General features: G+C 26.8%; 1 protein-coding gene across 1 annotated transcript in view; it reads right to left on the bottom strand.

Annotated features, from left to right (window-relative positions):
- Positions 1 to 15,000, bottom strand: part of LOC100215822 (ESF1 homolog) — a 54,295-nt gene that overhangs the window by 18,148 nt on the left and 21,147 nt on the right. The window contains exons 7-12 of the mRNA XM_065799633.1: positions 13,165 to 13,285; positions 9,749 to 9,798; positions 8,835 to 8,945; positions 8,656 to 8,743; positions 7,023 to 7,185; positions 6,792 to 6,925 (exon numbers count right to left, since the gene is read on the bottom strand). Of these exons, the coding sequence (XP_065655705.1) occupies positions 6,792 to 6,925; positions 7,023 to 7,185; positions 8,656 to 8,743; positions 8,835 to 8,945; positions 9,749 to 9,798; positions 13,165 to 13,285 (667 nt within the window). The remainder of the gene's footprint in view (positions 1 to 6,791; positions 6,926 to 7,022; positions 7,186 to 8,655; positions 8,744 to 8,834; positions 8,946 to 9,748; positions 9,799 to 13,164; positions 13,286 to 15,000) is intronic.

Genomic DNA, 15,000 nt, shown 5'->3' with positions numbered 1-15,000 from the left:
AAGCATATTTTATTTCATCTTATATTTTAATTACCAAGCAAAAAAACCAGTCCAGTCATTAAAAAAGAGGATAAAATTAAACATAACCAAATGGAACAATCTATGATGTCGAGGATTACATTTGGAAAAACCTGCGTTTCCAAAGTTTTTATAGTTTATGAAACCACGTGATTTCTTAATACCGCAAGTATTGGTTGAATAGAAGCCGTGGAAAAAAGTAAACAAAAAATAAAATGGCTTGTAATGATAGTTCAGTGGTTACAGAAAAATCAAGAAAAAGAAAGATTAGTATTACTTCCAAAAATAGGAAAAAAATACACAATTTATCGAGCCACATTATTGGGGCAGACTGTAATTGTATTCGAATCGCATATTTTAAAAATATAAATAGTGAGGAAAGGAACGAACTAATTAAAAACTTTAATGAATATTCATCTTAAAATAGTCAGGATGCGTACTTATCCACACTAATAAAAATCCAAAACATCAGTCGAAGAAGACCACGACAGAAAGTAGATAAAACTTATTGTGTAAGGGTGCAAAGAGCACAATCAGCTATCGAAGTACCAATCTGCATTAAAGCTGTCTTTTTTCGGAATTACAAAAGCTAGAATCGAATCATTAAGGAAATCAGTTGCTACAACTGGTTAGTAAATAGTTAAGGAAGTTATTTATAATATTTCAAGTTATGAACTAAACTAATTTTATATATATATATATATATATATATATATATATATATATATATATATATATATATATATATATTTGTGTATATAAATGATATGTAATTTTGTTCTTTTAGGTCGCCCTCCAATCGATGGTAGAGGCAAACATAAAAATCGGCCACACAAATTAACAGAAAGTGACAGTGAAGCTATCCAAAAACATATAGCTTCTTTCAGAGCAAGGTCATCTCATTATGCTATTGGAAAAACTATATTTAATATAAATAGTAAAATTATTTTAATATAAAAAGTAAATATTTTTTTATATAAATATAAAAAAATATTTACTTATCTGAAGATCTAAATGTCTCTAAAATGTTTGAACTATTCAAACATGCTTACCCAACTTTTAAAGTAGGATACAAAACATACAGACTAGTTTTTAACAATAAATTTAACATTGGGTTTGGCTTTGCACAAAAAGACACTTGTTTAGCTTGTGATGAGTTCATTGTAAATATAAAACACACTGACCAAAAGCTTTTAAATGCAGTTGGTAGAGATATTATCAAAATTAATAAAAAAAAAAGTTTTTTTCATTTAATATACACATCCTATCCAGTGAAGTTTTTCTTTATACATTTTTTAGATTTTCTGATTACTTGAAACAATATTATAAGTGCGCAATGAAAAGTTCTCGACCAGTTAGAGAACTTTTCATTCAAGATATACACCCTGCACTGCTTCTCTTTTGTAACAACTGGAATGGCATTATTGAAAATACTGTTTCGGTAAAATGCAGACCAAATAATCAAACAGAAACTGCACTCAATCTGTTTAATATGTATTCCTCAGTTCTAACAATAAGTACTGCCAAATATAATGACTTACAAATTCTGAAGCGCCTATGTAAACCTGATAATCACAGTTTTTTTGATAATCTTGTTACTTCAAACACAGAAACACAAGATTCGGCATCAGAAGATTCAGATACTGATTAGAAAAATATATTTAATTATTGTTATGTTTCTCATTAATTTTATTTTGTGTTAAAATTTGACTTTATTAGATTAAAAAAAATATCATTCCACAATAGATATTAACAAAAAGTAATAACTTCCTATAGACGTTTCAGCGGGATAACAAAAAGAAACTAGCTAAAGAAACAGCAGGGTCAACTGTCTTTTGAGGCCTCTTAATCATTAAGAGCCCAATTTTTATTTTTTAATAAATAACCTGATATAAATATAGTTAATCTATATATATATATATATATTAAACATTCTTATATTCTAATGTTTATTAAACATTCTTATATTCTAATGTTTAATATATATTAATATATATATATATATATATATATATATATATATATATATATATATATATATATATATATATATATATATATATATATATATATATATATATATATATATATATATATTAAACATTCTTTGAAATTTAATTTATACACTGCACCAAAGTGCAGTGAATAAATTAAATTTCAAAGAATGTTTTGAACTTAAAAAATTGATTATCTCAAAATAAGAAAAATGTGACAACGCTGGTTTTTCCACTGAGGTCTTCATGCGTATATATATATATATATATATATATATATATATATATATATATATATATATATATATATATATATATATCATAAGTATACGTATATATATATATATATATATATATATATATATATATATATATATATATATATATATATATATTATATATATATATATATATATATCATAAGTATGCTATATTGTAAAATTATCAACCAAAAGAGTAGATATAATGCAATACTTTGTATAACTTCTAATGTGATAATCACAAACCTGTGAGTGCAAAATTAAATACAAGTATTTTTTGCTTTTATAAAAATGAATATAAAGTATTAAAATATCATCTACTAATCTAGTTTCCAGTTGAAAGGTTTTCATATATAGAAATAGTTAAAAGTTATATTACGTGTTTAGCTTAGCTGTCTGACGTCATAATGAAATAGTCAGCTGTTGGGGGCTTCAATACATGCACCCACTGAATGAATAAGGATAACATGCAAGGAGTGTCACTACATCGACTAAAGGTTTGGGCTGGGGCAGAAATCTTTTTTTTCATTATTTCTTTGTTTTTTTCTTCTTTTTATGAAAAAGTCGTATAGAATAAAGTAACTAAAAATAATTTCCAAACATACATCTACATATGCTATAATAGAAATATATACATTTATATCTTTCTTCCTTTTACATAATTTTGAATAAGATCTCAAAGCAAAAACTTATATGAAATGCTATTTCTTAGGGATAACAAGTATTTCCTTAATTAAGCAAACTACCTGATTTTTGTTTTGGTAACTAGTTTGTAGTATAATATTAAAAACTAGAACACAAATAGAATCCACATATAAATGCTTTCTAACATTACATGGTACACTAGGTAGAGTTATTAAACATGATCATAATATGAATCATCTATGTAAAAGAACAACTAATTAATCGGTATCCTATAAACTCATACTAAATAGTCTCGTATTGTGTGGTATTGGTTATATATTAATGTTGATATTTAAAAATATCAGTTTGATACCACACAATACCAATAGTAAAAAGAATCTTATGGTATAGAATGGTCGCATAGTTTTGATAAAAAAATTAAAATTTTTTAATTTATTATTAACAATATACAAGAAAGATTGCTTTTTAAAGGTTTAGTGTATGTTTTTTTAGAGGTTTAGTTAATGTTTTTTTAAAGGTTTAGTAAATTTTTTAAGGTTTAATGGTTTTTTTAAAGGTTTAATTAGATGTTTTTTTAAAGGCTTAGTTAATTTTCAACCATCTAGAAGATTTAAACTATCTTCCATTTGTTGTTTTTTCTTTTATATTTAGTATTTTTGTTGGTACTTGAGGAGTTTCTTCTATTATCACTGATAATGATCTGCTTCATTTGCTATATCACTTTCACATTTTCTATGGTTCCATTGCCTTTTTTTTTTTAATTATTCTCAAGAGCAAAATAGTTCTGGATTATTAATTAAGACAAGTTTATCTGACTTATCACTGTCGAGATTGTATCTGTGATTAGTAATGACAAGTCCAGAAACAGAAAATGCTCTTTCAGATGATGCAGCGGTTGATAGAGTTGTCAACCAGGATTTTGCAACGCCTTTTTTGGTGCTATTCTATTCCTAATTTAATAGCTGGTTTTTCCTCTGCCTGATGTAAAATTGTGTCTTCTTTATCCTTTGCTAAGATAATTTAATATTCATCTTCCTCTCAACTTTGTGTATTACCACCATCATAGTTGTTACTAGTATTAATACTGTAGAGCTTGAGGCAGATAAGAATTCCTAAAGTATTCTTTAGTTGTGGGGTGGCTGTCAATGAGTTTTTAAAGATTTTCATCATCAACATGAAAAAAATCACAGAAAAATATATGGATGTAATGGCCTGTTGCATATGTGCAATGTAGTGAGTGAGTTGATTTTACAGAAAGCACCTTTAACTACCTGGGAAACCATACTGCCCTTTACAGTACAGTGTTAAGTTTGTTATCACTACTTGTAACGGAACCTTTTTTAGTCATTAAAGACTCACTGTTGTTTAGAGCACATAATTGATACCTGATCAACAACACACAGTTTTTAAGGTATTTTTCTTAATTATTCAAGGTATGAGTGTGTTGTTAAGTGCTTTTGAAATGTTGACACCAGTGTGTCGCTCTTTGAATAGGCACATAATGTGAATTTCTTTAGGACAAGGTCTGGCATGATACGATGTAATGCCACAGACATGAACAACTTATTTGCCTTTTGATGTTCAGTGATTATACACTGTATATTTTTAGGGGGTCATACACTCTCAATAAGTTTTTGAAGGGGTGCTGACCTTATAAAGGTTAGAAAAAGTTTATAATAAAAAACCTCATGATTGATTGACATGACTTTTTGGTTAAAAAAAAGCTTCTTTTTTTTTTTCTTGAAGCAGACAGTGGTCAAGCAAACTTAATTTAAAACCTAAAAAAAATTCCTGTGCAAATAAACTTTAGGTGTTCATAAATTTTAAACAGCATTTGAAATATGCAGATAACTTTTATCCATTTAAGATTGGGTTTGTTAATAGCATTGCAGTTCTGAAAATACAAACTTTTCGCATAGCTTACTGGGATCGAAATGCGAACAAGCATTACAAAATGCAAAGAAACTTAATACCAATTCAGAAAAAAACGTGTATGAAAATAAACTGAAATAAACTAATGTTACTAGGATTTATTTTCATCAGATTCTTGCTACTTTAAACATTTGCTAGCTGGTGTAATTTTAAAAAAGTAGGAAAAACTAAAGATTCGATAAAAAACTCAGAAAAAAGGATAAAAGAAAAAAGAAAGCTTTCGAAATTATATATTTAAACAAAAATTTTACATCTTGTATATTTTCCTATTGAAAAGAATGATAATATTATTAACATAGATGTAAATAAAATGTATAATCATTATAACAAAGAAATTTGTTAACTCTTCATGGGTTATGATATAATTACAGTACACAACATTGTTGATTTTAATATTAGAAATACCCATGATTTTATTGTTGATTTTTTTGTATCATTTTGTCCTTTATTGCGTGAACATGAAAAATATGATTTATCATTTCAATGAAACTCAATTTTCTACTTTTATATTTTTCTGTAAAAACAAGTCTTGAATTATTAATTACTTTTTCTTTCTTGGACCAGCAAATTATCAACTTTCATATTTCAGCTCAAGAAGTGTGAGGGTTGAAACAAAGTCTTTAAAGTTATCTGTAAAAAAGCATGTATCCAATTTTGAATCAGTTAAGCATTAGTGATGTGGCTACAATTCAGAAGTGTGGAATTATAAAATATACTAGTTTTCAGGCTTCTCTTCTTGTCTATAAAAGGATTTATAATTCAAGACTTGCTTTTACAGAAACAAGTATTTATATTGTACTATTTTTAAGTGTGTGAATGGTTTACAAAAGAAGATGTCATGCAATCAAAAAGATTTGTAAAAAGCACAAGTTTATTTCGAATGATTCAATAAACATTATTCAGATTTTAGCAGTATTTAGATTCAAATAATCAAAAGTTTGGATTATTTGATGGAGTAATGCTTTATTTATTGGCACTAGCATCTTAATTAGTTTATGTTATGTAATAGTTGGTAAACTTTTAACAGTGTGCTTATTTGAAAATTTGAAACTTTATTTTTACAAGTTTAGCTGTTTATTTCTTTTATTTTTTTCGCAAATTTTTTCACTTTTTTTTCTATGTGTATATAAAGGTTCCTTTGTGTAATCCTCATTTAAGTACTAATATATAAAAAAACTAATATATAAAAAGATTAAAAACCATTTTAAACAAATTTTTAGCTGAAATTTAAGCTTTCTTAAAAATAATGGATTAAAACTTATTCATCAACAATTTTGTAAATATGTACTAATTTTATTTGGTCGCAACTTTTAAAAAGAAAATTATATACATATTTAACTAAACATGTTTTTTATATTTTTATTTAAAAAAAAATCATTTTCACAGTCAATATTTTTTTGACCTTGTCAAATTCTTTTTGTTTAAGCATTTACTTTCAGATGTTTAACTTTTAGAAAAGCTTGAGTTCAACTCTGAGATTCATTAAATTTATTTGTTTATTAAATTTTACTTGTTGTCAAAGAAAATATGTCAAATTTAAAGTATCAAAATGAAAACTTTCATTGTAATCAGCTTTTAAAAATTTACAAACACTAAACAAAAATTCAAAACGCTAGTGAGAGTTTATATTGAAAAGTGAGTACTGATACATTTTTGAATTGTCTGCATTTTGATCCCAGAATCCTTAGTTTTAATTTATTTAATATTTGCATGACGAAAGCAATACGGCACCATATTCAAAAGGATTGTTTATAATTATTCTAGTAGGGTTAGTGCCAAGGTCAAGTTAAATCTAACTAACAATGTTTTTTTGTAAGAGATTTTTATTTTAAAAATTCTCAAGTTTTTCATTTGATAGTTTTATTTATTTAAAAACTGAAAAAATTTAAATAATTAAGATTGAATAATAATAAATATTAAATAAAAGGAAAATAATTTAAACCTAAATATTCTTTGAAATCCATTTCATCTATGTCTGCTTTAGTAAATTTTCGCATCGTTTTCTCAATTCGCTTTGTGTCCGTTTCATCCCATGTCAAGCGTACAGTACTTTGCTGAAGAGCAGTATTTATAAATCTTTTAAAAAATAAATAATATACATATAAAAATAAGTATAAGTAAATATAAAAAAATCAAGTTTTTAATCTAAAATTTAGAAATACAATTTGCTTACTTAGCAGGTGCGTAAGAATTAATATTTGGCAATTCAGTTGCAGTTGATTTAGGCTCTCGATCATCAAAGGTCACATGATCAGGTATAAATCGAAGGTCTAGGTGAGTAGCACTCATTTCAAACTCCATTCCATCGCATTCACAATAAATTTTGTCTGCTGTTTCTAATATAATTTAAAAAAAACAGATTTTAAAGTTTTTTGCCATTATTAAAAACTATCTAACTACCTCTACATCTTTATCTACCTATACCTAGCTTACCTATAAACCTTTATTTACCTCTCTATCTACCTTAGACCTCCAACTAAGGCATGCTATCGGAAAAATCTGCCCACTTTTTGCGGTGTTGTAAAGCTAGTTAACGGTTGTTTTTTGAAATTATTTTTTTGTGTGTGGTAGTGTTTGTATAATAGAACATTTTGGCAGAAAAAAATAATTTAAAATATTATTTAGTTTCAAAATGTCAACCGAGCAAACTAAACAAAGATTTTTGATTGTGGACAAACACTTAAAAAATCCAACTTTATTGAATAGAAAGTTGGCGAAATTATTAAAAATATCAAGAAGAATTGTAGATACTGTTCTTAAACGGTTTACAGAACAGAAAACTATTCAGAGAAAACAAGGAAGTGGTCGAAAAAAATGCACAGCAAATCCTTGAGCTCTCGAACGGTTGGAGACTTCATTGGAAGAATATCCTGATTGGTCTGATAGATATCGAGCGAAAAAACTAAAGGTTTCCAATTTTTTTGTACACAAACGGCGACAGAGACTTGGATATCAAAGTTTTAAAGTAGTTAAAATACCAAATCGAAACGATAAACAAAATTCAACCGCAAAGAGTCGAGCTTGAAAGTTGTATGACAACTTGTTAACAAAACATAATGGATGCATTTTGATGGATGGCGAAACTTCTAAAATAAGAGGAAATGTGAGTGATAAATACAAGTATGTAATGACTGATAAATTTTTGAAAAAATTGATGATTTGGCAGGCACTTTGCTCTTGCGGCAAAAAATCGCCAATTCATGTTTGTTTGGGCACAATGAAATCTTCGGAATACGTGAAATGTTGTCTTTCTCGTATAAAACGACTAATTAAAGCTCATAGAAGTACTTCAGTATTGTTTTGGCCTGATTTAGCCACAATACATTACTCAAAAGATGCTCAAAAGTTTTACGATGATAATGGAGCAATGTTGGTTCCGAAAAAGATGAATCCTCTAAACTGCCTCGAATTACGTCCTATTGAAAAATATTGGGTCATCATAAAAAATTAATTGAAATGTGGAAAAACAGTAAAATCAGCTACAGATTTGAAGAAAAAATGGGATTACGCTGCTAAAACTTACGAAAATCACTCTGTCCAGAAACTTATGGGAGGCATCAAAAAGAAAGTCAGAATTTTCTGTAAAACTTATTTTTTTTTGTTTTTTCCCTATTAATATGTAATCTTTACAGTCTTAATTTTTCAGAAATATATTGATTTAAATACATTTAAGCTTTCTTACATCCTTTTTTGATCAAGAAAGGTGGGCAGATTTTTCCGATAGCATGCCTTACTTGCGATTTAATTTTGTTGTCACTCTGTAACTATATGATTTTTTTATAAAGACACAAACTAAATAAAAGTACCTTTACTATCACAAACCACAACTGCATAATAGTACTTCATCCTGTTTAACTGATACTCTCTTAACTTTTCCATATGAAATGAGGAGCCCTATTTGAATATATGCATCATATGTGTTAAAATAATCAAATTAAAATATTTTTCATACAAATATAGTAGTAAAAAAATCTTAGAACTTTACTTCAGACCCTTCTTCTACTTCTTTATCTTCATTGGGCAACTCTTTAATTTCCTGTGGTCCTTTTAAATCTTCTTCTTTCATGCGTTGAATGCCATAATCAGATGGATAAATCTTGATCATAATCAGATGGACAAAATTTAAATAAATTATAATTAAACTGCATGATATGAAAACATTTTTTAAAAACTTTTACAAATTATAAAAATATGTACAAAGTTGAAAATTTTAAAACATTTTTAAAATTTTTTTTATATCTGAAGTATAACAAATAAACTATTGCACAATGGCATCAAATCTAGTAACTGCACAATGGCATCAGTTATGAAATTATTGTTTTAGAAAATTTTGTACAGTATTAAAAGAATTAGTATAAAAAAATAGAAGAATTACTCTTCAGTCACTTTTGGGTGTTTATGAACATTATAATAAGGACCAACATCAAGTTGTACTTTAAAATGTGTAATTAAAAGAATACAAACACAACTGATATAAACATATTAAAAATAATAAGAACTTGATTTCATTTAGAAAAAACGCACCATCATAATTAAATGATAAAGTAAAGAAATCAAAACATATATACATATATATATATATATATATATATATATATATATATATATATATATATATATATATATATATATATATATATATATATATATATATATATCAACTTGATCTTATCTTGAGATCGAGTTTATATTTTATACTTTGTCCAATATTTTTATTGACACTAGATAATCTAATTAGATCCTCTAACATCATTGACATTTCATTGAAAAACAATTAAATTCTTTTCAAAGCAAAAATTTTCTTATTGTTCAATAGTAAAAAACAACACTCAACACATTTTCTTAGCGATCTTAACAGACACAAATATAGTATTTAAAATAATGGAAATAAGAACTTACATTTACTGAAACTATGTTACCACCAGATGGTTTAAATGAATTGAATAGAACTAAAAAAATAAAAATAAATAAAACTACTAGTTAAAATAAAAATCATGTTAAGATTACATAAATTGTAATTAAGAAACAATTGCAATTAGGAAATATAAGATGTAAATGCAAAGATTAAGTGTAATCAAAAACTCAAAAAGAAGAAAGATGGAATGACAAAATGCGTTGCATGTGTTGTGCAGCTTTTGCACAATCACATGACCTCCCTATATTAAACTTTTTAAAACAGCAATATTCTTTAAATGTTAAACCCACTGCTCCACCAACTTAGCACTAAACACAAGTAAAACTTGATTCGTTTTTTTAATGTTGTTATTTATGTATGTGTGTGTGTGTGTGTGCGTGTGTGTGTGTGTGTGTGTGTGTGTGTGTGTGTGTGTATGTGTGTGTGTGTGTGTGTGTGTGTGTGTGTGTGTGTGTATGTGTGTGTGTGTGTGTGTGTGTGTGTGTGATATAGAGCAGATAGCTTCATCAGTAATAACATATAAGGATGCTTTTCCTCCTAGGACAATGAGGTTTTCTTATGCAAATGGAGGCAAACCATTATCAATTAATCCAAGTAAATAACAACCATATTAGTTTTTGGAGTTAAATAGAAAATTACTTCAAAGGATTACCGAATACCAAGACAATTTATATTCATTTTGTAAATAAACATTAGGAAATAAGTTTTGAATAATTAAAATTACCAAGACTAACTATTTATTGAGTTTTACATAAAATGGTTTGCTGTTTTGCCATTATACTTCCAGTTAGGTCATATTAACCTCACGAATCTGCATAGTTTTGTTTCTTTGTCAAAACATCTGGTTTGAATAATAAATGTACTTTTTTTAACAATTAACGCAACTTGATTACGTTTTTCCTATTTTGCACTATATTAAGCATTTCAGTTCAACAGTAAATTTTCGACAAAATGAAAATTGTAATTAAACAAAGAATACGACTTTTGTACTTAATTTTTATATTTACACATCTTATATTTATTACTTATGCTTTTATTAACTTGTCGTCTCTGTTTGTTTGTTTGTCGTCGTCTCTATTTGTTCGTTTGTTTGTCTGTTTGTTTGTTTGTCATCAAGTCTTGCAATCAATGTTTGAGTCACTTCCTGATGATTTTGATGATTCTGATGATTCAAATTTTGCATACATACTCTTGCTTGATGACAATACAATATTCAATAATTAGTTTTGTAATAAGTCAATTAATTTAGTTAATTTTAAATAAGTTTATTTTTTATATGGAAAAAAGAATAATAATCTTTAAAATAAGTATATTGATTGTTTTAATACTCATACGCGCATTTAGCATATTTGGATAAGATGTTGACTTCGTAAACGGAATGTCTGTGGTTCGAGACCCCCATTTTCCTGAACTTTTTTGTTTTTTTACACACACATACAGCCAAATGTTAATAAAATAAAATAGTAATATCAAAAAAAATTGATTGCAAACTTGTGTTTTAATAACATATAAAAGCATTGGGTTTTAAAAATTCGTTTTTAAATTTACTTGTTATAGTATTAAATATTAGTTTTGCTTTATAAATAAAAAATTTAACATTATCTTTATAACTATAATTTTTAAACTATAATTTAAAGAACTATTTTGTAACTTTTAAAGCATTACTTATTGATCATGTTAATTTTACTTATTATACGTTTTATAAAAGGTATTAAATATAAAAGTGTTCTTCTTCATATTCAATATAAAGGTGTTCTTCTACAAAAAATTAACTGTAAAAGAGAAAACCGAAATTTAACCTGATGTTTAAAACTCAATTTAAAGAATTTTTTTGCATTGAGGTTATTTATTAAATATGAAAGTGCATTAATCAGGACAATATTTAAAAAAAAAATAAAAGAGCTGGAACGTACCTCTGAGAGAAAAAAAATGGTGTTGAAAATTATGAAGTTTTTTGCTAATATCTCAACAAACAATTTGTTTTTAGAAAGTTCAATTAACTAGAAATATATTTTTTATGGATTATTCAAGATAAGAACACAAATTGTCTTGGCACTTAGGAAACCTTTTTAGAAAACAATATTTTTATTTTTTAGGACCTTACAGTGTTACACAGCATTTCAAGGATGTTCCTGTTGTTACAGCAAAGGATCTTGTGCTAGTTCAAGAAATACTGTACTGTACTAACAATGGAATAAAAAGCTGACAGTTACAATAAATCATATAATGTCAACAAAGTTTTAGAGTCAAAAATCATGAACAAATTTCAAGAACTTGAACAAAACTTAAAAGACCACTGACCCAAACATTTATGGTGTTTACATCCTCTGACTTAAAAAACTTTGTTTAATAAAATTGTTGCACATTGTAAGAGTCTGAATGATCCCATTGAAGAAAACTTTTTGACACCAAAAGCGTTTTCAAAGCATGTAATTAAGCTTTGAATCAATGATGGACATGGTTTTTTAAAAACTTGCTTGGGAATTTCTTCCCTTGAAACAAAGAAGGTATAAAGCTCTCTGCCTAGCAAGCATCTCCTAACTTCTCTATCTTCCAAATAGTTTTATTTTCCTTTTAGTCTTTTAGTTTCAAAAGGTTTCCAAAGATGCAAACATGAAAAGACAAGCAATTGTTACTAAAAGAATTCAAGAAAATTACAATAATGTAAAGGTCGAGCTTCTTTTTTTTGTTGTTTTTTTGGAAGGGGGGGGGGGGAGGGAAGTAGTGACAATTTTGTGGTGTCCTGTGACCTGTGAAGTTAACCAATTGTGTGGACTGTGTGGACTGCAAACACATTCTTCATGTGGCAATTTCAACATTTTGAAGAAAATTTTGTTCCTTGAGGCAATCATTTAAGGAATTTATTGTAACTCCAATGTTAAGGTTTACAAAAAATTTGGGAATGTCATTCATGAATTAATCTCAGTGCTTGAGGATGCAAATTTCATTTTGGATCTAATCCCACCTGTGGAGCTTCATCATCTACTTGTATTGATAATCATTTATAAAAAACTCTCAGCAACACCTGGTCCAAGTCAGGTGATTGTTTGAAAAATTTGCGCATTCAGCAACTTTTGTGGTGAACGGTGAACTGCTTATTTTTTAATTTTAATTGTGTAATTTATAAATGCATAAAAAATGATTAAAAAATATTGTTATAATAAAAATTGTTATAATAAATTATAATAAATATTGTTATAATAAAAAAATATTGTTATAATAAAAAATGATAAAAAAATATTGTTTCAATAAACTTAAAAATGCCGTCAGTTTTCCATAAAAGAATTTTTTAATTTTTAATTCAAAGCACAAAAAAGTGTTAAGCTTGGTGTCCATGGTTGGTTAATCACAAATGTAAAACCATGGGTGCTATAGCTAAACATAACAAAATAAATTATACCAAACAAATCAGTTGCTGTAATTTTGTCCCAATCACAGTTGCAAACAGCAAACCTCGATGTCTCTGCATTATCAACTCGTTTAGCATCTTCATCCAAATCACCCCAACCATGTATTAAACCCTAAGTACAAAAAATTATAATCTCTTCAATTAAAAAATAAAAAAAATTTAATATCTTTTTCAAACTTTTAACTTGTTCAGATAAAAATGTGTAAATGGTGCGTATATGTATATATTTCAAAATTAATATCTTAAAGATACAAAAATGCATTATTTAACTCTCCCCTAAACCTTGTAATTATTTCTAATTTAAACAATTTTAAAAAATTGTTTTTTTACTGACTTTGACTTCAGTCAAAAAGATTATTTATTTTTGATTACTAAATTCTCCTTTGAACACTTTTATTCCCCTTAAAACATTTGATTACTTAATTCTCTCTTTTTTTCTCTTATTTCTATATTTGTAGAATTATATATAAAATCGTCTACTCACAGTATTGGTTGAAAAACACAGTACACATTTAAACCATTTTAAAGTACAGCATAATTTTTTAATTTATTATATGATACTCAAGTCTTAAAAGCACTTATTTAAACATAGCGGCAGAATTTATGACCTCGAAATCATTAGTTCTTTGTTTTTATTGCTAACTATAATTTTAAATAGTTCAAATTTGGCAAACAATTTTTATTTACTTTTTGCCTTTCATTAATCAATAACGTCATTAAACCAAGAAAAAATTGTAAAATACTGTAAATACTCAATCAAGTCTTTTTATACAAAGTTTTACAGTTTTCAGTAACTTGTAGGCCAATAAAAAAATACCCCTTCCCCTTTAGGGATGGGGATGTAACTTATGTTTAGCCTTAAACAAAGCTTGCTACAGCAATGACATCAATATACTTAGCAAATAACAGAATAAAACAATTTTAGAAAATTTTGAAAACAAATCATAGTTGCTATAAAAAAACTCAACAAAATATCAAAAAAAGTGCTTTTCAAAGAAGGCTTTCTAAAGTTTTTATAATCTGTTTCACAATATTTTACCATAAAATTGTCCATAACAACTGCTTAAATAAGACAAAATTTCACCCATTAATTACAAAACTTTTTTTCTTTCTAAATATTCTAAAGTTTGTGGAAAATTTAGGGAAAATTTTCTAGAAAATTTCAAGAGTTTAAAATTAACAGGATACTTTTATCTCTACTATCTCATTTTTTCAGGTTTACAACATGTATATCTTTATTTCTGAGGCTGAAAAATATAATAATATACAGTAATCTCATATTCATTAGCTAAATTTTGTTTTGAAAATTAGCAAAACTAAAGGAAAAGAAAAGCATCCCTTGAGCAGAGCTAAAAAATTTTAAAAAAATCTAAAAAAAATTGTATACAAGTTCTGATAAAAATGTGCTAATCAATACTTGTTCACAGACTTCCACATTATGGCACTCATGGAACTCAACATAAAAATCTTCACATATTTCCACATTATGGCACTCATGGAACTCAACATAAAAATCTTCACATATTTCCACATTATGGCACTCATGGAACTCAACATAAAAACCTAAGTAGAACTGCAAAAGTAGATTGGAGCTGAACAAATTGCTGCATTAGTGGCAGCTTCAAAAAATCCTTCTTCGAATAGAATTCTGCCAATGCTAGCCATCTCTTCCCAAATAGCTTCATACGCTACTTGGGAAAGAATGGCCAGCAGCGCTGTGCACCCCAATTATTTTTAAAGTTTTTAAAATCTAAGGTAAAATTATAGTTTTTCCCAACCTTACCATAAGGAAAACTTTTAGGAAACAATTTCGTGAAACTTTTGAGA

This window comes from Hydra vulgaris, chromosome 06 (assembly GCF_038396675.1).
Source record: "Hydra vulgaris chromosome 06, alternate assembly HydraT2T_AEP".
Lineage (NCBI taxonomy): Eukaryota > Metazoa > Cnidaria > Hydrozoa > Anthoathecata > Hydridae > Hydra > Hydra vulgaris.
This window is presented reverse-complemented; position numbering and strand designations above follow the sequence as displayed.